The sequence below is a fragment of the Boleophthalmus pectinirostris genome, unplaced genomic scaffold (assembly GCF_026225935.1).
Source record: "Boleophthalmus pectinirostris isolate CB_2022bp ecotype Guang Dong unplaced genomic scaffold, ASM2622593v1 HiC_scaffold_6, whole genome shotgun sequence".
NCBI classification, from domain to species: domain Eukaryota; kingdom Metazoa; phylum Chordata; class Actinopteri; order Gobiiformes; family Gobiidae; genus Boleophthalmus; species Boleophthalmus pectinirostris.
Window position 1 is genome coordinate 21,182,516 of NW_026571447.1, and position 17,309 is coordinate 21,199,824.

General features: G+C 38.2%; 1 protein-coding gene across 2 annotated transcripts; it reads right to left on the bottom strand.

Annotated features, from left to right (window-relative positions):
* Positions 1-310: 310 nt before the first annotated feature.
* Positions 311-8,941, bottom strand: si:dkey-33i11.1 (B-cell receptor CD22). Of its 2 annotated transcripts, none has more exons than XM_055163772.1 (19): positions 8,822-8,941; positions 8,659-8,724; positions 7,838-7,936; positions 7,579-7,690; positions 6,996-7,141; positions 6,778-6,898; positions 6,319-6,455; positions 6,115-6,237; positions 5,447-5,593; positions 3,824-3,929; positions 3,520-3,683; positions 3,296-3,445; positions 2,668-2,799; positions 1,733-1,814; positions 1,599-1,647; positions 1,186-1,266; positions 984-1,117; positions 489-607; positions 311-401 (listed from the first exon to the last, which is right to left on the bottom strand). In XM_055163772.1, exons 2-18 carry the CDS (start codon positions 8,705-8,707, stop codon positions 505-507), a joined length of 1,935 nt encoding a protein of 644 aa, XP_055019747.1. In that variant the 5' UTR covers positions 8,708-8,724; positions 8,822-8,941; the 3' UTR covers positions 311-401; positions 489-504. The 2 variants fall into 2 exon arrangements, with proteins under 2 accessions (XP_055019747.1, XP_055019748.1); XM_055163773.1 differs by having other exon boundaries at positions 372-401; positions 493-607.
* Between the last annotated feature and the right edge of the window lie 8,368 nt (positions 8,942-17,309).

Below are 17,309 nucleotides of genomic sequence, written 5' to 3' on the forward strand. Positions count from 1 at the left end.
TTAGCTTTAAGGAACTGCTCTCTGGTTAACTTTCTATCTCCAGTTGTGATTGAGATGGATCAGATAAAAAATATATATATATTAATAATTTTCTGAGGGCTAAATTTGCTTAAAGTCAGATTTGGGGCAAGACATGTCCTTTTTGCAAAAGTTTCAGTTTAGTCAACATCTCTGCAGTTACTGGACAACTACAAAGTTCTTATCTCACTGTAGGGCACAACAACAGAATTTGTATGCCAAGTACTGTTATGACAAATCACAGTTTTCTATCTGTCACCAACATACACAAAGAAATTGAAAGTTAGAATAAGCAGATTTTATTAATAGTGTCAAAGGTCACAGTATCAACTTGTCCTCAAAGCACATCGGTTCTTTGTGGTCATCCTCTTGATTAAAGAAATCTGGAAAAAATTGAACTTTTGTTTAATTATTGTAATTAAAGGGAAATTTATATTCATGAGTAATGGTGCAATATTACATTTTCTCACCTACAGTAAGTTGCAGTTAGTTGCGAAACTGAGGCAGCGAGGAGTAAACGACTTTTGTACAGGCCTGAGCTTTCCTGTCTCCACCTAGTGGCATGTTGGTGAAGTGCACCTGTTCAGCACTAAACAGATTCACAATGACAAACAGAAACCATATGAGCTTGTCTGGACATCTGACTCAGATCATCAGGGGTTCAATTTATCACATTTTGAACTCAAAATCATAACTGAGATAAGATTTATAGTCTGATCATAAACAGGGGTGTGAGACATCACAAAGAGCAGAAGTAAAATGGAGAAAGTGAATATGAAATGAGTGAAAACAGTAAAAAGTGCAACTGATGGAAGGGTACGTGCTAAAAGAGAACAGTGCAATAGGTGGTACGGCCACTAATTGTAAAATAAAATGAATATAATAAAACAAAATCTTAAAATAAAGTTATTAACAATACTGAACAGCATAGAAGTATCTGACAGGGAAAAAAAGAGTTCACAGACCTGGAAGCTTTGGAAAAATGGACTGTGATGTAATCTGACGCACAGCTGGGGACCTTGACATTAGTGACCGGTGGAGCATCTTTCAGAGGAACAATGTCCGGGTGTGAACGATCATTGAAGTCCTCTGGTTCTTCCTTTCGGACAAACACACATATCAACTAAAACTCTAGACAAAAAAATTTAAGTATTATTTATGGCATACCGGGATATTGTCCATTCTGCCTCTTCTCTTTTGGTGTTGGGGTGACTCATAAAACATAGTTTCAGCTGTGACTGATGCGCGCTGGACCCACAAAACCATGAAGACAAGTCAATTATTCATACAACTAACCCTCATACATTGCATTTGCTAGTTAATAATAATGACTATAAAACATGTTTTCACACCTGACAGAAAATAAAGCTGTCATCATTAATATAGAAACAGTATTATAAACAATGGAACATCAAAATTTACGCTTAAAGTTCAATGATATTTTAACACATTGTTTAATATTCCTTGTTATGTTTTGTAATGTGATTCCAGGCCAGAATAAGCAAGCCAAAACAGCCAAGTAAACTGTGAATATAAATAAGTTTCCTTTGGACTAACTGCAATGTGAAAAATGCATATACCTTTGTTGGAACTTCTGCAGACTCTATGTCCACTCTGTGCATGTTTTTACTGTACACAAACAATATTGAATAGTGATTTAATTCAACAGTATGTAGTGTAGTATGGGCATTTAGGCATTAGTATGCATAACTACCTTATCATAACAGCTACAGTAAGTGTGATGAGTCCTGCAGACACACCCACAGCAGAGGCGAGGGCAATGACCTTTAGCCGACCTAACAGAGCAAAAAAAAGGTTATGAGGTTGACTATAGAGGAAATTGGGTAAGAATATATTGAATAGAAATACAGCAGATGTATTAATGGTAACAGAGAAAGTGAAAAATGGGATATCCTCTTGCTGGTGTCTAGACTTGATACTCGTGTTTCCACTTGTGATTTCCAAACCTAAGTCCACTTCTTTAGCTGTCTAGACTCAAATAGCAGTTTTCCACAACACCTCATCACCTCGCGCTCTCTCCCCTCATATTCAGAGGGCTTAATGGGACGCACCATGACTCATAGAAACAACACTGTAATCATCACGACATTTACAAAGATGACCAGAAAATGGACCTCAATGTGACAGAAACATTTCATCACCTTTTACTGAAAATATAAGCCATAGGTGTTCAGCAAAGAGTCACTTCCCATTTGTATTACTTGATATTTGTATTACTAGTTACTTTTCATGTATACTTTTACATGCAATTTTATATAAGAAATGTTATTTTTCTTTCTTCAGTCCAATTTTGGCCAGGCATATTTAAACAAATGAATATTGCTTTTACTGGTTTCTGAACTGAGCCAATTTAAACTCTGATCCTGAATTCATGTGATGGATCTCATCTTGTTGTGCTAGGTCTGTGAAAAAAAACAAATTGTGAAATAATACAGTAAAAACTACAGAGAAAATGTATTTTACATAAATAATCAAAACCAGCTATATGAAGCCATTATACTAAACCACTCTGCAACACCTCATCTCTACTACTACTGTTAACACCAGTATGCTTTTGAAGGGAAACCTCAGTACCTTATAAAAAGGACCATGTTTCTCAAGCCCAAACAGAACAGGATCAGTGCCCACCTCGGACTCTCACGGTCAGAACAGGAGAGCTGTGGGCTCCAATTCGGTTCCTGGCCTCACAGTAGTACCGCCCACTCGCTTCAGGACCAACCTCAGAGAAGCTGAAGACAGGACCAGACCTTATGCCCCATGCTGCAAATACAGAACAAATGAGCTACAGAAGAGCTAGAAGGTCAAATTGTGTTCTTAGATTTAGAGTTTACACTGACATGAACTGCATACAGTGACTAAAATGATAACAATGACAACAATGTGCCCACTAAAATATACTTAAGCAAAACCAGGGTTATATTAAAGCAGTTAAGTCTTCTGCTGAGTACCGCAAGATCTGATCCATATCTGAAACAGTACTAAACTAGTACTAAACGAGGTCTGAACAAATACAAAGAACAGCAGAATATATGTCTAAAATTATATTACAACATTTACTATAAGGACTCTACAAACTGAGAGGAGGCTGTCTTTGAAAAATAATTTAAACAGCCATTACAAAGATTTACTGGGGGGACTGTTATTATAATTATGCCATTATCAATATCAATCATTATCAATGCTATTTTGTGTTTAAATATGTTTGGGGTAATAATACAGTTGATGTGTAGTATGCAGCCCTTTCTCTCATGCTCACAATGCCCAGAGCTTCCCTCCATAGGTAAGCGATGCCAGGTGAAGTTGTCCACCGCTGGGTTGGCCTGGCTGCTACAGGTTAAGGTCAGGGGTCGGCCAGCATCCACCACACTGGAAGGACGGGCCCAAACTGAAGTGTTCTTCGGAGGATCTGAGGAAACAATAGCTAAAGATTAGGTTTTATAATTATGGTATAACAGATTTTTGCTTTTTACAGCCACTCACAGAGGATGGTCAGTGTGGTGAATGGGGAGGTCTGGTATCCTAATGGGTTCCATGCTGTGCAGTAGTACTGTCCACTATTATGAGCACGGACTGAGGGGAAAGTCAGGTTTTGGACACTTCCTTGAACCAACGCCTGGTCGCCCCGCACACGGTACCATGTAAACCTAGAGAAGGAAATCAAAGAGGTGCACTATAATTCCTGGTCTGGTGCTGGACTGAGGGCACTCAACTGTCAGATCAGCTTGCAAATGGAATGTATCTGCATTTAGAGACGTTATAGTCAATCAACCAACTATGTACCTACCTGCTGGCAGGAGGATTGGCTTGGCTGCTGCAGCTCAGGTTAACATAGGATCCTTCTCTAATGTCCCGAGGAGGAGATACCACAACACGAGTGTTCTTGGGAGGGACTAAACATGGAAGAAGGATCAAGTCAGTCAGGAGAAATAAGATAAGAAATCAGTAGATAATTATGAGCATCCAGTAAATATATATTGACTATATAATATAATAATCTTGACTCATCAGGCTGGAGATGGAGCTTAATCTAAATATAAGGCAAGCAAATAGCCTATTAAGTGTCTTGACGGCCCCAGAGTTCAGTTAATTTTGGGGCTATGAAATCTCCAACAGTTGCCTGGAAATCCAGAAGGATATCTGTCTGTATTTGTTATACAGATGAGTCTGGAGTTTTCCAGTAAACTCCATGGGGTGTGTTGTTTGGCTAATGTTAGCATGGTAAAGTTATGCTAGTTTTGTTGATTTTGAGTATGTAAACCAAACACTTCTTTACGTTTGTCCTCAGTGTTAGTAATGCTTTGCAGTGATTTATCAATGTTAATGCATGGCAATAAATTGGTTGCCGACCACTGCTTGTACTTCTAGCCTGTTGCTTCTTGGTTTGTTGCATGTCCTCATGACATGGACAGGATCGAGGTAAGAAGTGCAGTTCAATGAATATTCAGTGTCTAAATGTAATTGATACTATAACAGGCTCGCCATGTTTAAATGAGAAACTGCATAAATAGGCTAAAGGTGTTGTTTGGAAGCCTGACAGTCCCTGTTGAGACTGCTGCCCCTGCGGCGCAGCCCCGGGAAAGCGGAAGACGATGGATGATATTTGCGCATAGTCGCCTACTTTCTTTATGCATAATACCGTCAGCACTTATTGAATGCATGGTAAGGTGGTCTAATGTTGCACTGACTTTTGTTTTTATCAGACAGATCAAGACTAGACCCTATTTTATTCATTTATAATTCAGTGTAATAAGCTTCTGGTTGCTACCAATCTGCGCTTCAACCCTTCAACATTTGACAAAGTGATTAAGATGACTTACCCAAGACCAGTGGTGGGACGTATTAAAGTAAAAGTAGTTAAATACTGTACTTAAGTTAAAAGTGCATATTTTTTTACTTTTACTTCACAACATTTGAGAGCAGGTATCTATAGCCTTCTTTCTACTCAACTACATTTTTGAACTGGACTGAAAAGTAAAGGTGCGAGAGGCTTATTTTTAACACATTTGTAGTTTGAACAATAAATATACAAATAAAAACAGCTTGGAAAAAAACTATTTAATTGTAGGCATCAGTTGAGCAAAATTCAGCACAAATCTGCATCAAAATCACTACATTTGAAGCTTTACTGGATCACAAAATGTGTGATCCAGTAAAGCTTTTACTCTTTAAATACATTTGTAAACGGGCACTTTAATACTTTTACATAAGTCAGTTTTTTCATGTGATACTTTTACTTGAGTATTTTACTAAGTAACACATTTGAGAAATTCTCCCACCACTGCCCTAGACACAGCAGCGTAGGCTTCAGAGCACGACTGAACCAGAAAATGCACAGAGACAACTCCATTCCATATAAGCAAGTCAAAACAGGCCATAAGTACATTAGAACAACACAAGACTAACTTACATGTGACATTGAGCAGAAGTGGTCTTGACCGGTCTGTTCCTAGTGAGTTACGTGCCACACAGAAGTACTCTCCTCTGTCTATGTATTTTAGACTGGGCAGGTGAAGCTGAGGTCTGAAACTGTCTGGGATGCTGCCACTGTCCATGTCTAATGAAACAGAAAAACAAATTAGTCACACATATTGTCAACATTATCATTATGACTTTATCTGTACCCAGTGCTAGGAAGTAACATGTTACGAAAATACATATCCCGAATACTAATTTTCAGTTACCGTATTCCGGTACAATTGCTGTTTAATTTTTGTGGTATTCTGAACACAGTTACTTTTCTAAATTAAAGGGAATACATGGTGGTACTACATCATGTAATTTTAACTTTGAACTGCATGGTATTAATGAAAACAATGAAAAACAGCTCTTCTAATGTGTGCATGGGCAAATTTTTACTCTGTTGAGACACAAATTGATGCATAACAACAAAAATGAAGTTGTTAATGTTTATATGACATGTTTTATTACTATAATATAATGCGACTCAACATAAAAGTATTTCAGGCATTCAGAATACAATACTCTGAGTGCACCATGTATCTGATTACTTTAATTTGTGTATTTATTCAGTAGGCTATGCTGTAACTAAATACATTTTCATTTTTCATCCTGTACCTTTGAACCAGGCAAAGCTTTCCACAGGCGGGGAGGCATCACTGCTGCAGGTCAGGGTGACAGAGGCCCCTTCTGTCACCTCCCCAGTTGGGTACATTGATATAGTTGTGAATCGTGGACCATCTGTAATTTTAACAGAAAGTGAATTTGAATTTGTTTTTATGAACGAGTCTCATAAAAACTAATTTCTTTAAAGTGACTCACATCCCAGAGCTAAGGAGACAGGTGGGGACTGGACATTCTGCGGTGGGATAGGTCGACAAGTGTATGCTCCACTGTGGGGCTTGTCAAATCTGTTGATGATCATCCATTTCTCATAGGAGCCCAGGTTAAGCCCATTCCTGGTGAAAATATAAATTGTGAATTATTACATTGCAATTACAGTGCAACAGTTGCTAGAAATGTATCTATATACAAGAGGTCAGAAGGAAAAGCAGTGCAAAGATGATAAGATGATGACAGAACAGGACGTAGGGTTATCTGTTACTTAAGTTAGTAAGTTGTTGTACAGCTATATGGATTATGGTATGAATGTAGTCCTGTAGCTCTTACTGTCTGAGCAGAGCTGTTGGAGAAAGAGCTCCTCTGTCACTCTGTAGTTTAACTGTATGTGAATGTAAATTGGCAAAAGTTCCCTAATGAAACTTTCTTTTTGTATCTCACCTGTAGAGAGCGAGACTTCGTCCTGGAGCAGCGCACCCTGTGGCCTGACAACCCACGAAAACTGTCTCCCCAAAAGCGAACATGTTCCTGGGCCGGGCTGGATGCACCTGGACCTGTAGGTCTGGTACACACAGACACAGCAGCACAACATGAGCACAGAGCACAGCTGTTACAACAAAGTGGTGACATTTTGAGTGATTGGTAAAATGTGAGCCTGCCTGTAACGTCCAGCGTGATGGTGTCAGGGGAGGTCCATCTCCCCAGAGGCTGGTTCGTCTCAAACCTGAAGTGATACTGTCCCGCGTCACTCAACTTTACACCTCGAATCTGGACCGAGCAGCTTGAGTAACTACCGCCGATGTATCTGAAAGACAACCACAGATGAGATCACAACATTCTGTACTCCTAGACCCTAGTCTTGCAATACTTAATTCTCAACCACGGTTTTCTATAAGAAGATGGTCAATAGTCAGTTCCGATTTAGACATCAGTGACAATTAGAAAGCTCTTTTTCAGCACAATTGACTGACTGTACTTTTCAACAATAGTAACAGGAAACACTAAACAACCCTACTGGAAAAATAATTATTGATAATACGCAGATTTTGTGATGTAGTTGATTACATGGTGTGTGATATGGGACATTGCCGCTTAAAGTAAAGATTCAGCATTTGTTGAGTTTCTTTTTGTATGTTTATTTAATTAATATTAATTCACACAGTCTTTGCAGAATTATTGACAATTATATGTAATTGAAAATGGTTAGAATCTGACAACAACGGTAGCAGCAGTGTCCAATACCGTGTCCGTCCCCGATACGACAGGCTGATCTCATTTGGGTCACTGTGATGAGCGAACTCTCTCCGAGCTTCAGCTGACACTCGAAACCACATCACTCTCCTCACGGTGTGGCCTGAAGCAGCGCCAAAAGGAAGAATAGAATTTACAACAAAAAGACTACATAAGAAGAAATCATCACTGTAACAAGAAAATAACATCAAGCTATCATTGACCACTACTATGGTGACCTTACTATGTAATTAAGTTAAATGTAAATTACCTGATGGGTAGTCAAAGCGACAGGGCAAAGTGACTGTGGTCCCCACCCAAACGCAGATTTCTTTTCTAGAAAAAGATACACTCCACCTGCCCTGGACCCCTGTCAGTCACACAGTGAACAACAATGCTTCTAGTACTATACAACAAATACCAAAAGCTAGAAATGAGACCATTTAGAACTAGAAAATCATTGTTACTGACTTTTAGTTCTCTTTAAAAAATGATGTGATTTCGTAGTAGTTTTGGCCAAACAAAAGTGAATCATGACATTTTTATAAGCCCAAAAATATCATGGTAGTGGTAGGAAAAGAATTATTATGATCAAAGCCACTCCAGCTTTTATTTCCATACTTAGAATAGGATTAGGAAAAACCTGTCATGAGACAGAAAAATATACCAAATCTAATTTTGTACAAGAACTAAATATTTCCCTCTCTGAAAATCCAATGCTATAAAAGTTGTCAAACCACAATTCAGACCATAGAAACCATTAAACAGAAAAATATGGTGGAGTTAAGGCTGTTACAGTGTCCTCTTGTGCAGCTGGATGACAGTCCGGATGACTACCTTGCACAAAAGACAATCAATACTTATAAATAAACTGAGTAAAGCAAGGGCACCTGGTTATAGAGCCAAATATATGATATGTCCTTCATGTTAGAATTAATATAACCATAAATAAATTGTGATAAAATAATTGCACTATCTATAGTTTTATCTTGTTTTTTTCAATATTATATATTAAAAAGATAATTTCAAAGTAGTTTCAAATTAGTAAAACAAAATATTGCATACATTGTATATTTACTCCCATTTTCTTACCTGGTAAAGAAGAAAGAATGGTGCCCAAGACGATTGCACCTGCCAACATCTCCGCTGACAAAGCCACTGTGTGTAATGCAAGAAGAGTAAAGGTAGAGGATCAATCAATAATCGGTCAAAACAGATGTTTTGGTATGAATTCAAGTGCATTAAAATCACTTACCTCTATTGGTAATTTTATGCAGCAGCCTTGGGAAGAGAAGAGGGTTGATGGGGCGATGATGGAGCTGATTTTATATTGATGACAGCAGCACAAAGGTCAGGACAGTGTAGTAACAGGAGGGGGAGGAGTCAGGTGCCAGCTTAAGAGGGAGTGTTTGGATGAGTTTTAAATAAGGTTAATAACCTTTACATTTTCACTTTTCCACTTCCTTCTAAAAATGTACTATCTAATCATATGACTCTCAGACTTCCTAGTTCTTAAAATATTTTGTGTGTCACTTACCAAACTATTCTTAGCTTTAAACACAGACAGCAAGCTATCAGATTTACAGTGTTTTCTTCATCAGTCAGCATACTTTTTAATAAATAATGATTAAAACTAAAATGAGAATCAAAACTAGATCTCATATGAACAAGTATCAATACTAAAAAAACATATAAACTTTTAGAGTGCTCTTGATCTATATCTGAATTGAAGACCACATACTTATATAAAAAAATTGGTGTTAAATATCAAGCCTTTTCCTTAGTATCAAAATAAAAAGTAACATTTTAAATTACTATTGGTATTATTGGTAAAACTACATGATGATATTATTTTGGATACTTTTGATAATAATATCATAAACTATTGTAAATTCATCTTTAAATCCTTTAATGAAATGTGGCAAGATTTAGATATACAGTACTAAGGTCCAATAGGCAACCCCCCATATTCGTTCTTCGATACACTTCTGTAATTGGGAGTCGTTGGCACAGAAATGCAGCCACAAGCAGACATGAGGAGGGTCGAGACCTCTCACTCAACTGTGTCCACTTAGTCTGATGAGTCTAAATGACTTTAACATGCTACACTGCCACAGCTTGGCCAATACATGTCAGTTTACCGTCATGATGCGGCCAATTGGCTACTTAGCCTTGCTTTGACCCAGGAGTAATGAGGTTGCACTGTTTAACGTTGGAGTCAATCTCTGCAGGCAAAGAGAGGAGAGGTTATATCAAGGTTTAGAGTTATGATGATGTGCACCTGGAAATTATGCTATAGTTTGACTTATTAGAAAACATTGGAATAAGTACTCAATATAATCGAATTTTAGTCTATTTCTGATCATCATAGTCTTGATCAGCCATCACTAAGCACATTTTATGTCACAAAGGTGGTTATAATAAATCTAATGTATGCTGTTAAGATAAATGAGTATTATTAAGTGCAGCGTTGGGGAAACCTATAGTTAAAACAAAAAGCGGTTACGCTAATATGTAACAGAAACGATATTGCTGGGAAAGTTACTTTTAAAATATGATCACGATTCTCAGGATGTGAGGTTAAATGAACAATATATTCCAGTTCACAGATTGCTTGGGCGGATTATGGGTTAGGGCTCGAAATGGGTTGCAGACCTCATAGCAGGTCTCCACATGACAGGAACACTCTTGTGATTTAATGATCCTGGGTATGAGAAAGAAAAAAGTGCTATTGGTCACAGACTAGGGCCTAATACACTGCAACTATACACATTTTCTCTGTGCCATAGTGTCTGTATTATGTAGACTTAGAAGAGTGGTGGGCTTTGAGCTTAACCTGTAACCACAAAACGACTTCAAAAGGATCACAGCACACTAATAGGTCAAAGCCTGATGTAATCTTAATCGAAAACAGATCCAACTAAACGAATGAAGAGAAACAGATGGATAGAGCTAGATTAAGTGTGACTGACCACAAACAGAGAATGAGGGAGGGAGGAGAAAGTTTCAAATAGGTAAAAGAGAGGGATAAAATTGGGTTTGTACTAAAGAGAGGCACATGAGGCAAACATTTGTGTGAGAAGAATAGAGATTTCGAGCTCTACATAAGTGTCGGAGATGTCAGAGGGGAGCAAATCCAAATGGAAAGAAAAGGGGCAATTGCCTGGTGTATGACAGCATTACCCGCCGTACGGTAGGGAAGGTATCCACAGACCGCAGTCTAAGGCCCGATGAAGTGTGACCGTCTGGTGGTCAGACTGGACCTGAAGATTTTCCGCTGTTGCAAAACACTTCCTGCCTGCTGTTTTCATGTTCTATGACCATGCACCGTTTGCTCCCCTGCTGTACTCTCAGTTGTCCAAAATGTGATTTCTGTGTTCCTCTTTTGCCCACAGATTAGGCTGTTGGCTCATGGGTCCTGCATCTTTGGACAGTCTCCACAAAAGCAAATACTGACGGGACAGTGCTACATGTGTTAGTCTTCACGTTGAGTGGTGCTCTCCGCAGGGGGACGTCTGGGCAGGACTGACGACCATCAGAGCTGCAATCACGTCTGACAAGGTGATGTGTAGTTTCTCCGCACTCTCTGGACAATCTACATGACGGTATTATGGCTGGGAGCTTGGCCAAAAGAATTATTGCTACAATTGGGAATTATATAGAAAAGTTCTTGAGTGAGTTGTACATCTTTATAAACCTACATTTAGCCTCTTGCCTCTCACAAATAAGCCAAACTAAGCAATAGCTGATTTTTAGCACTACATATTTGATACTTTTTAGCTGTGCTCTCTGATTTATGCTGTTTTTTCATATTTCTGTCCCATTCACAAACTCTGGCGGGTCAGATTTCTGCTGCTGTCTGCCAGAGACCTGTCTGTGGCGGCTGTGGTATTCCACGCTGAATGAGTCATGTCTGGTGGTTATTATGGGCAGGAGTTTGGCCCCCTTTCGCCCCCTCTAGTGGCAGCACACAAAATGACATCTGTTTCTGGGTTTCATCCAAATGAGCTCAGATCAGGTTCTCCTTTAACCAGCTGAGTTAAATGCACATTCTTCCTCACTGTCGTAATAATGGGTTTTTGGGTAGTGCTTGTGCCATAAAGCCATGACTGTAGGTGACGTTATGATTACTAGTATATGAACAAATATTTCCAGTAAAAAAAATAAACATGTACATAAAGTTTTATATACACTTTATATTTACATTTAAGATTAATACAAAAAAGGTGCAAGAACTATTTTGAGACCCATATTCCAATTTCTGGTATGCAGGTGAACCACTCAGACTGTCTCAACTCAACTGAATTTATAATAATTCATATTGTAGTCCTCTTCTTATCTAGCTATTTATGACTGTGGATTTTATTGCTACTGTAGTAATCAGTAGTTTTAAAGACACATGTAGAACCCTGAATATAAAGAAGAAAATATGAGGAAACTAAGAAATTCTGGACTTTAGGAAAAAGATTGGGCCCATCCACTGTTGGAAAAATATATCAAATATTAAAAATGACAAATTGAATAGGAACACAATATAAACCATCCTCTCCCCCCTGTCTTTAAGTTGTTAAAACTATCCATCTTTTTTATATTGGCTTCTCTTTGCTCTCATTATCTTGTGTTTTTGAAAAGCAGTTAAAGCCATTTCCTGGTTGGGGGAACATGCATGTGTCCAGGGCTGGAGACAGTGAGTGGGAGGCTGTTCATGTGATGTGATGGTTTTACCATGTGCTCGCTCCCTGAGCGGGACGACTGAATGAAGTCGGATATGAGGGAACCTGTCAGGTCTGCGCTACTGTCGGAAAACCAACCCCCACACAGCCACCTCAATGTGCATTTTTTTGTTTAACCAAAAAAACTAATAATAAAAATAAACAACAACCAAAATCAGTTATAAATCACAAAATGTTTTAATAATTATAAAATATAGTATTAGAACATAAATACTCTTTATGTTAATGTCTTTAAAATCATCAATAATACACAATACACTTTAAACACAAATCATTTACACTGTACTTTACATTCAAGTTACAATAGGGATCAGACATCACACATATAATTTTATGTTATATGTGATATGTTAAACAAATGGAGATTTTAAGATGATAAATACTAAAATTAATCTTCATTCAAGAGCGATAGATGTATATACCAGTAGTGACCCAGCAGCGTATTGGCTTGTTCTACGGCTCTTTGTTTACTTTTTTATACTTTTCTTCCTACTGTATCTTTGTAGATGTTTGGCACGTTTGGCCATGGTCTCACCACTAATGTATAGCTTATAACATTCGATCCTGTGCTCTGCAGGCCATTACCAATTCAAATGATTCCATAAACAATATTGATTTACTCATTAATCAAAAGTTGCAGTTATGCTAAGACACACAACTGAACTGTGTTTGAAAAAGAACATAACTATTTAGTAAAATGTTATGCTAAATGTGGTTGGAAACATAACTTTCAAAGAATTAACACCAAGACTTTTCAGCCATTAAAATTCCTCCTTCACCCATAATGAGTGCAAACACCCAATAAAGCGGTTGTGGCTGTTTGTCTGAAGTTGAATGAATTTGTTGAGTTAATTTTCCGGGGTTGGCATCGTTTTATGTTTTAGTGGCCAGTTTAAAGGTGCACAATGTCACATTTCTGGTGATATGCTTGTCCTTATGGAAATGTTATTTCTTTGCCTGGAATGTGCTAATGGCAACTAATCTTACATTAATAAAAAAAAATCTTGAAAAACGCTTTCGTTTTGTGAGCATGCTCGCATCTCCACAGATTTGACCTGTAACTTGGCCAGATGGTGTCACCTGCTTATCCCCATGAAGATACATATGCAAGTTTAGTGTCATACTATGGAACATTCCAGGGAAAGCAATAACATCTCTGGAGACAGGTTGGTCTTGTCTCTGCACCAGAAAAGTTACATAGTGTATCTTTAATTTGTTAGTCTTTTGGAGTACCATGCACTATCAGTATAGACTGACATCTGAAGTCATTTAGTTTTTCATACATAAACCAGTTAATCTTATGATGGGTGTCTTTCAGTTTAATAGGTCCTGAAGCTAAAAATACAAAGTCCAGATAAGCTAAGGGGTGGTACTCATAGAGGAGCTAACTATCAGATCTGGAGGTTATCCAGTCCCGCCCTGGCAGCTACGCCTCTGGCTTCTTAGACTTCTTAACTTGATGCACATGGAACAAGCTGTGTCCAGGACTTTCCTCCGATCCCAACCCCAATCCTAACCTTAACCCATAACATATAATTAGTTTTTCTGGAGGGAAAAATGGTCCACACAAAGTCATTTTCTGGTAATTGACTGCACGTACTGTTGAGTTTAAATGGTCACAGACACACACATATACTTTGGCCTGCTTGTATAGGCACACACATTGCTCTTAAACAGTGGTCGTGCAGCTGCGGTGTGTGATAATGAGACAATCTCTGGAGAGACTCATCTGGACTGCGTTATATCATCTCCCTGGAAACCGGCCACAGCTAAAATTGTAACTGTTTTGGGCTCAGTCAGCTGCAGCATGAGGTCATCCAATATAATTCCTACAAATAAGACCCAAAAAACTGCCTCTGATGACATGTGAATGTGCAAAGAGCAGCGGTTTTTACTATAAACGTTGAGATTTTTGTGGCACAGACTAATTTGGGTCTCTGTCTGTTTGTCTACACAGAGCCACACCATAAACACAGTCATGCACCTGCTTCTTGTTTTCTAAACCAGTCCGAGTGGTCTATAAAAATTCTCCTCTATAAAAAAGTTCCTAACTTATATTCATTCAGCCATTTTGTTTTTGATGTTTGTTTTTATTGTTATGTATGAAAATGCGTGTCATTTGTTACTTATCCTACCTCCCATTGTGGTTGCTTACTCTGGGTTGTTTGTTATTGTTTGGAAAGAATATATTTTTTATTTGGATATTTCTGAATTTCAGCAATATTCTGTACCACTGCAAGATTGAGCATGGTTTGTCTGTTAGCTGTATTACTTTATCACTTTATATGATGGCCTCATTTACATGATATAGGTACTTTCTCATAGTGCATGTATAGTAGAAAGAGAAAGAAATAGTAGTAAAATAGACCTGAACAGCTTTTTTGGCAATAGTCTTGGCTGTATGACAATTTACAGAAGATGAATGAAGAGATAAAATCTGAACTGTCAGCTAGCCTGTCTTAAATGAGGCGTTTGAGGCCATGTTCAAAGTAGGATTTGATTACGTAGTTTAATCAAAATAAATTGTTGTCGATTACAGTGATGTATTTTAGACTGCTGTAATAACATGAGTGAAATTGTCCGCTATCTTCACAGCTGTTCCTTCCTTTGGTGAGCTATTGACTGCACTGCACATAGGTGTGCCCCCTGGTGTGGCTTGTATTACTAACTCACATCTGGGCCATCCACTTTTACAGTACATTTACAGTTTTACAGTAGAACCACATGCAGACAAAATACTTAACGATCGCGGTACACGCACCAGTTAAAAACGTTTTGTGACAGACTTTTATTTCTATATTTCCACCATTGTCGTCTGATGAGTTCACTGGTGGGTTTGCCGTCGTAAAAAGGCCAGAATAATGAGGTTTTCATCATTTTGTTTCAGGCTGAGAGGATGTGAAGTGCATGACTGTGAGCGTGACCGTTTCACCCTCGCCCTAAAAGAGGCTGTGATTGGCTGGGTCTGGCGTGTTTCCCCGGCAATAGCTTTATTAAAGACCTCATCTGTGTGTGTGCATTAGTGTGTATTAGTGTGTGTGGTTTACAGGCCGGCTGCGGTGTTCTCTTGAGACGTCCCCTTTCCAGCTGTTACTTTACAAGACTGTAACATCAAACACTCCCAGGTTTAACTTCACACAGCTTTCACTTCAACCTACAGCCGCCCTTAACAAGTTCATCAAATGAACTCCTCCTCTGCCTCTCTAAGCAGTTCTCACACACCTACAGCTACTGACAGGAAACACTGTAGTGGCATTGTGGGTTAGGCTTAAGTCATGCCAGCATTATTATAGTTAAAATAATTTTCACCTTACAATTCTGTGCAGTATTCATTCACTTCTCATGCTGAGTGGTGGTAAAGTACTTCAGTAGCCAGTGCCACATCTGCCCTGGGGTAGACTGATGGTAGCAAGGCTGTCAGTATGCACCGTTGGCCCCTCCGTCCACCACCACCAATTGCTCACACACGCACGCACACACACACCACATTCATATATAGGCCTGGTGGATGGAGTGTCTTGCCCAAGGACACAACAGCAGGTCAGAGCTGGGTCAATCCAGATATAGTCCTGGTTTAGTCCTGAAGGAATCCCAAATGTCATAATATAAAATAAACTTAAAATTAAGACACTGACTGAACCATCTACCATAATACTGTTCTAAATAAGGAAATGCATTTCCAAAAACAGCTTAATGCAAACAACTCTTCCTTCTCCTACCTCTGTTTTAAATGATAGTTTTAAAGACAGATTATTTTTCATTCCTCTGGTCTGCAAAAGTAGCCATCCCGCAGCACCACAGTAGACTAGCCATAAAACTGTGCATGAAGTATAAAATGTTTGTACTTGACCCGACAATAAAACTGCTTCTGCTCTTTAATATTTATTTGTGTTACACCTCTGTTCCAACCCCAAGTATAATTTAAGAGTATGGTGTTAACAACATTGAGAGAGTCAACACTGAAAGATAGATACAGCTTGTCATTTAGCGGTTAGTAGCTTTACCCAAAAGAAAATACAGTCATTTAAAACATGAAGGTCATAAAAGTCGGAGAATTGGCTCGAAATGTTACTCCTGGTTTCTGGTGTTACTCTGTCTTTATTAAAGTTGAATAAACCAGTTAGTGTTTCTGATTTGGGGGCTGTTTGGTGCCAGTGGGCTGTACCACCCTCTGGCTGCTGTGATGTGAGCGGCCTGGCATCTGAGGCAGCCATTACCGTATGGAACAGAGCAGACCACAGATTTACATAGAGAGGACCTGCTTCTCTGACGTAGTTTCTCTGTAGATTTATACGTAAACCCTGAATGCGATAAATAATAATCAGGTAAATGTACATTATTTTGTGTACAAGAGTGGAAGGCAGTAGGGCTGGGTATCATTAAGAAGATACAATACATACCTCGATACATTGGATACATATTCTGATACAGTGCACTTTTCATTTGATACAGTATATTTGAAATCGATCTGATACAGAAAAAATAAAGGCTAATTCATGGCTGTGATACTAAAAGTCTTTGTTAAACCACTTCTTTTGCAAATTTAATATGAAACCCATTTTACTCATCAAAACAGTGAAAATGTCAAATGTGTTGCATAAATGAGTTTCCTTCTGCTAAACAAGCAACAAAACTGTAGCACTGTAACAAAATAATTGAGTAAAATATACCAAATAATAATCTTGGTGATATATTGATACAGCAGCTCATGATGTTGATACTGTATCATCACATTAAACAATATGATATATCGATATTTTTGCACACCCCTAGTAGGCAGGCATAAAGTTATTCAAAACACATTCTAAAAGCTATATAAGCTATATAAAAATTATGATCTTAGTTCTCAGTGTTAATTTCAACACAGAGAACTTTTTTATATGTGTTAGAAAGGATTCTACGTTATAAAAATCATAACTCATATACTGTACATGTAATGTTACTAAAATCAAGGCAAACAATCAAAAGAAGTGAATAAGTGTGAAAGAAAATAGTCAGTTGTTTAACTAA

Bases quoted from the DNA above. Each gene is read 5' to 3' on its own strand.
- si:dkey-33i11.1 (XM_055163772.1), bottom strand. From the start codon at position 8,707: ATGTTGGCAGGTGCAATCGTCTTGGGCACCATTCTTTCTTCTTTACCA. The intron at 6,456-6,777 runs GTGAGATACAAA...TATTTTCACCAG, and splicing joins CGAAGTCTCGCTCTCTACAG to GAATGGGCTTAACCTGGGCT. The intron at 1,815-2,667 runs GTGGGCACTGAT...TTGCTCTGTTAG, and splicing joins TCTGACCGTGAGAGTCCGAG to GTCGGCTAAAGGTCATTGCC.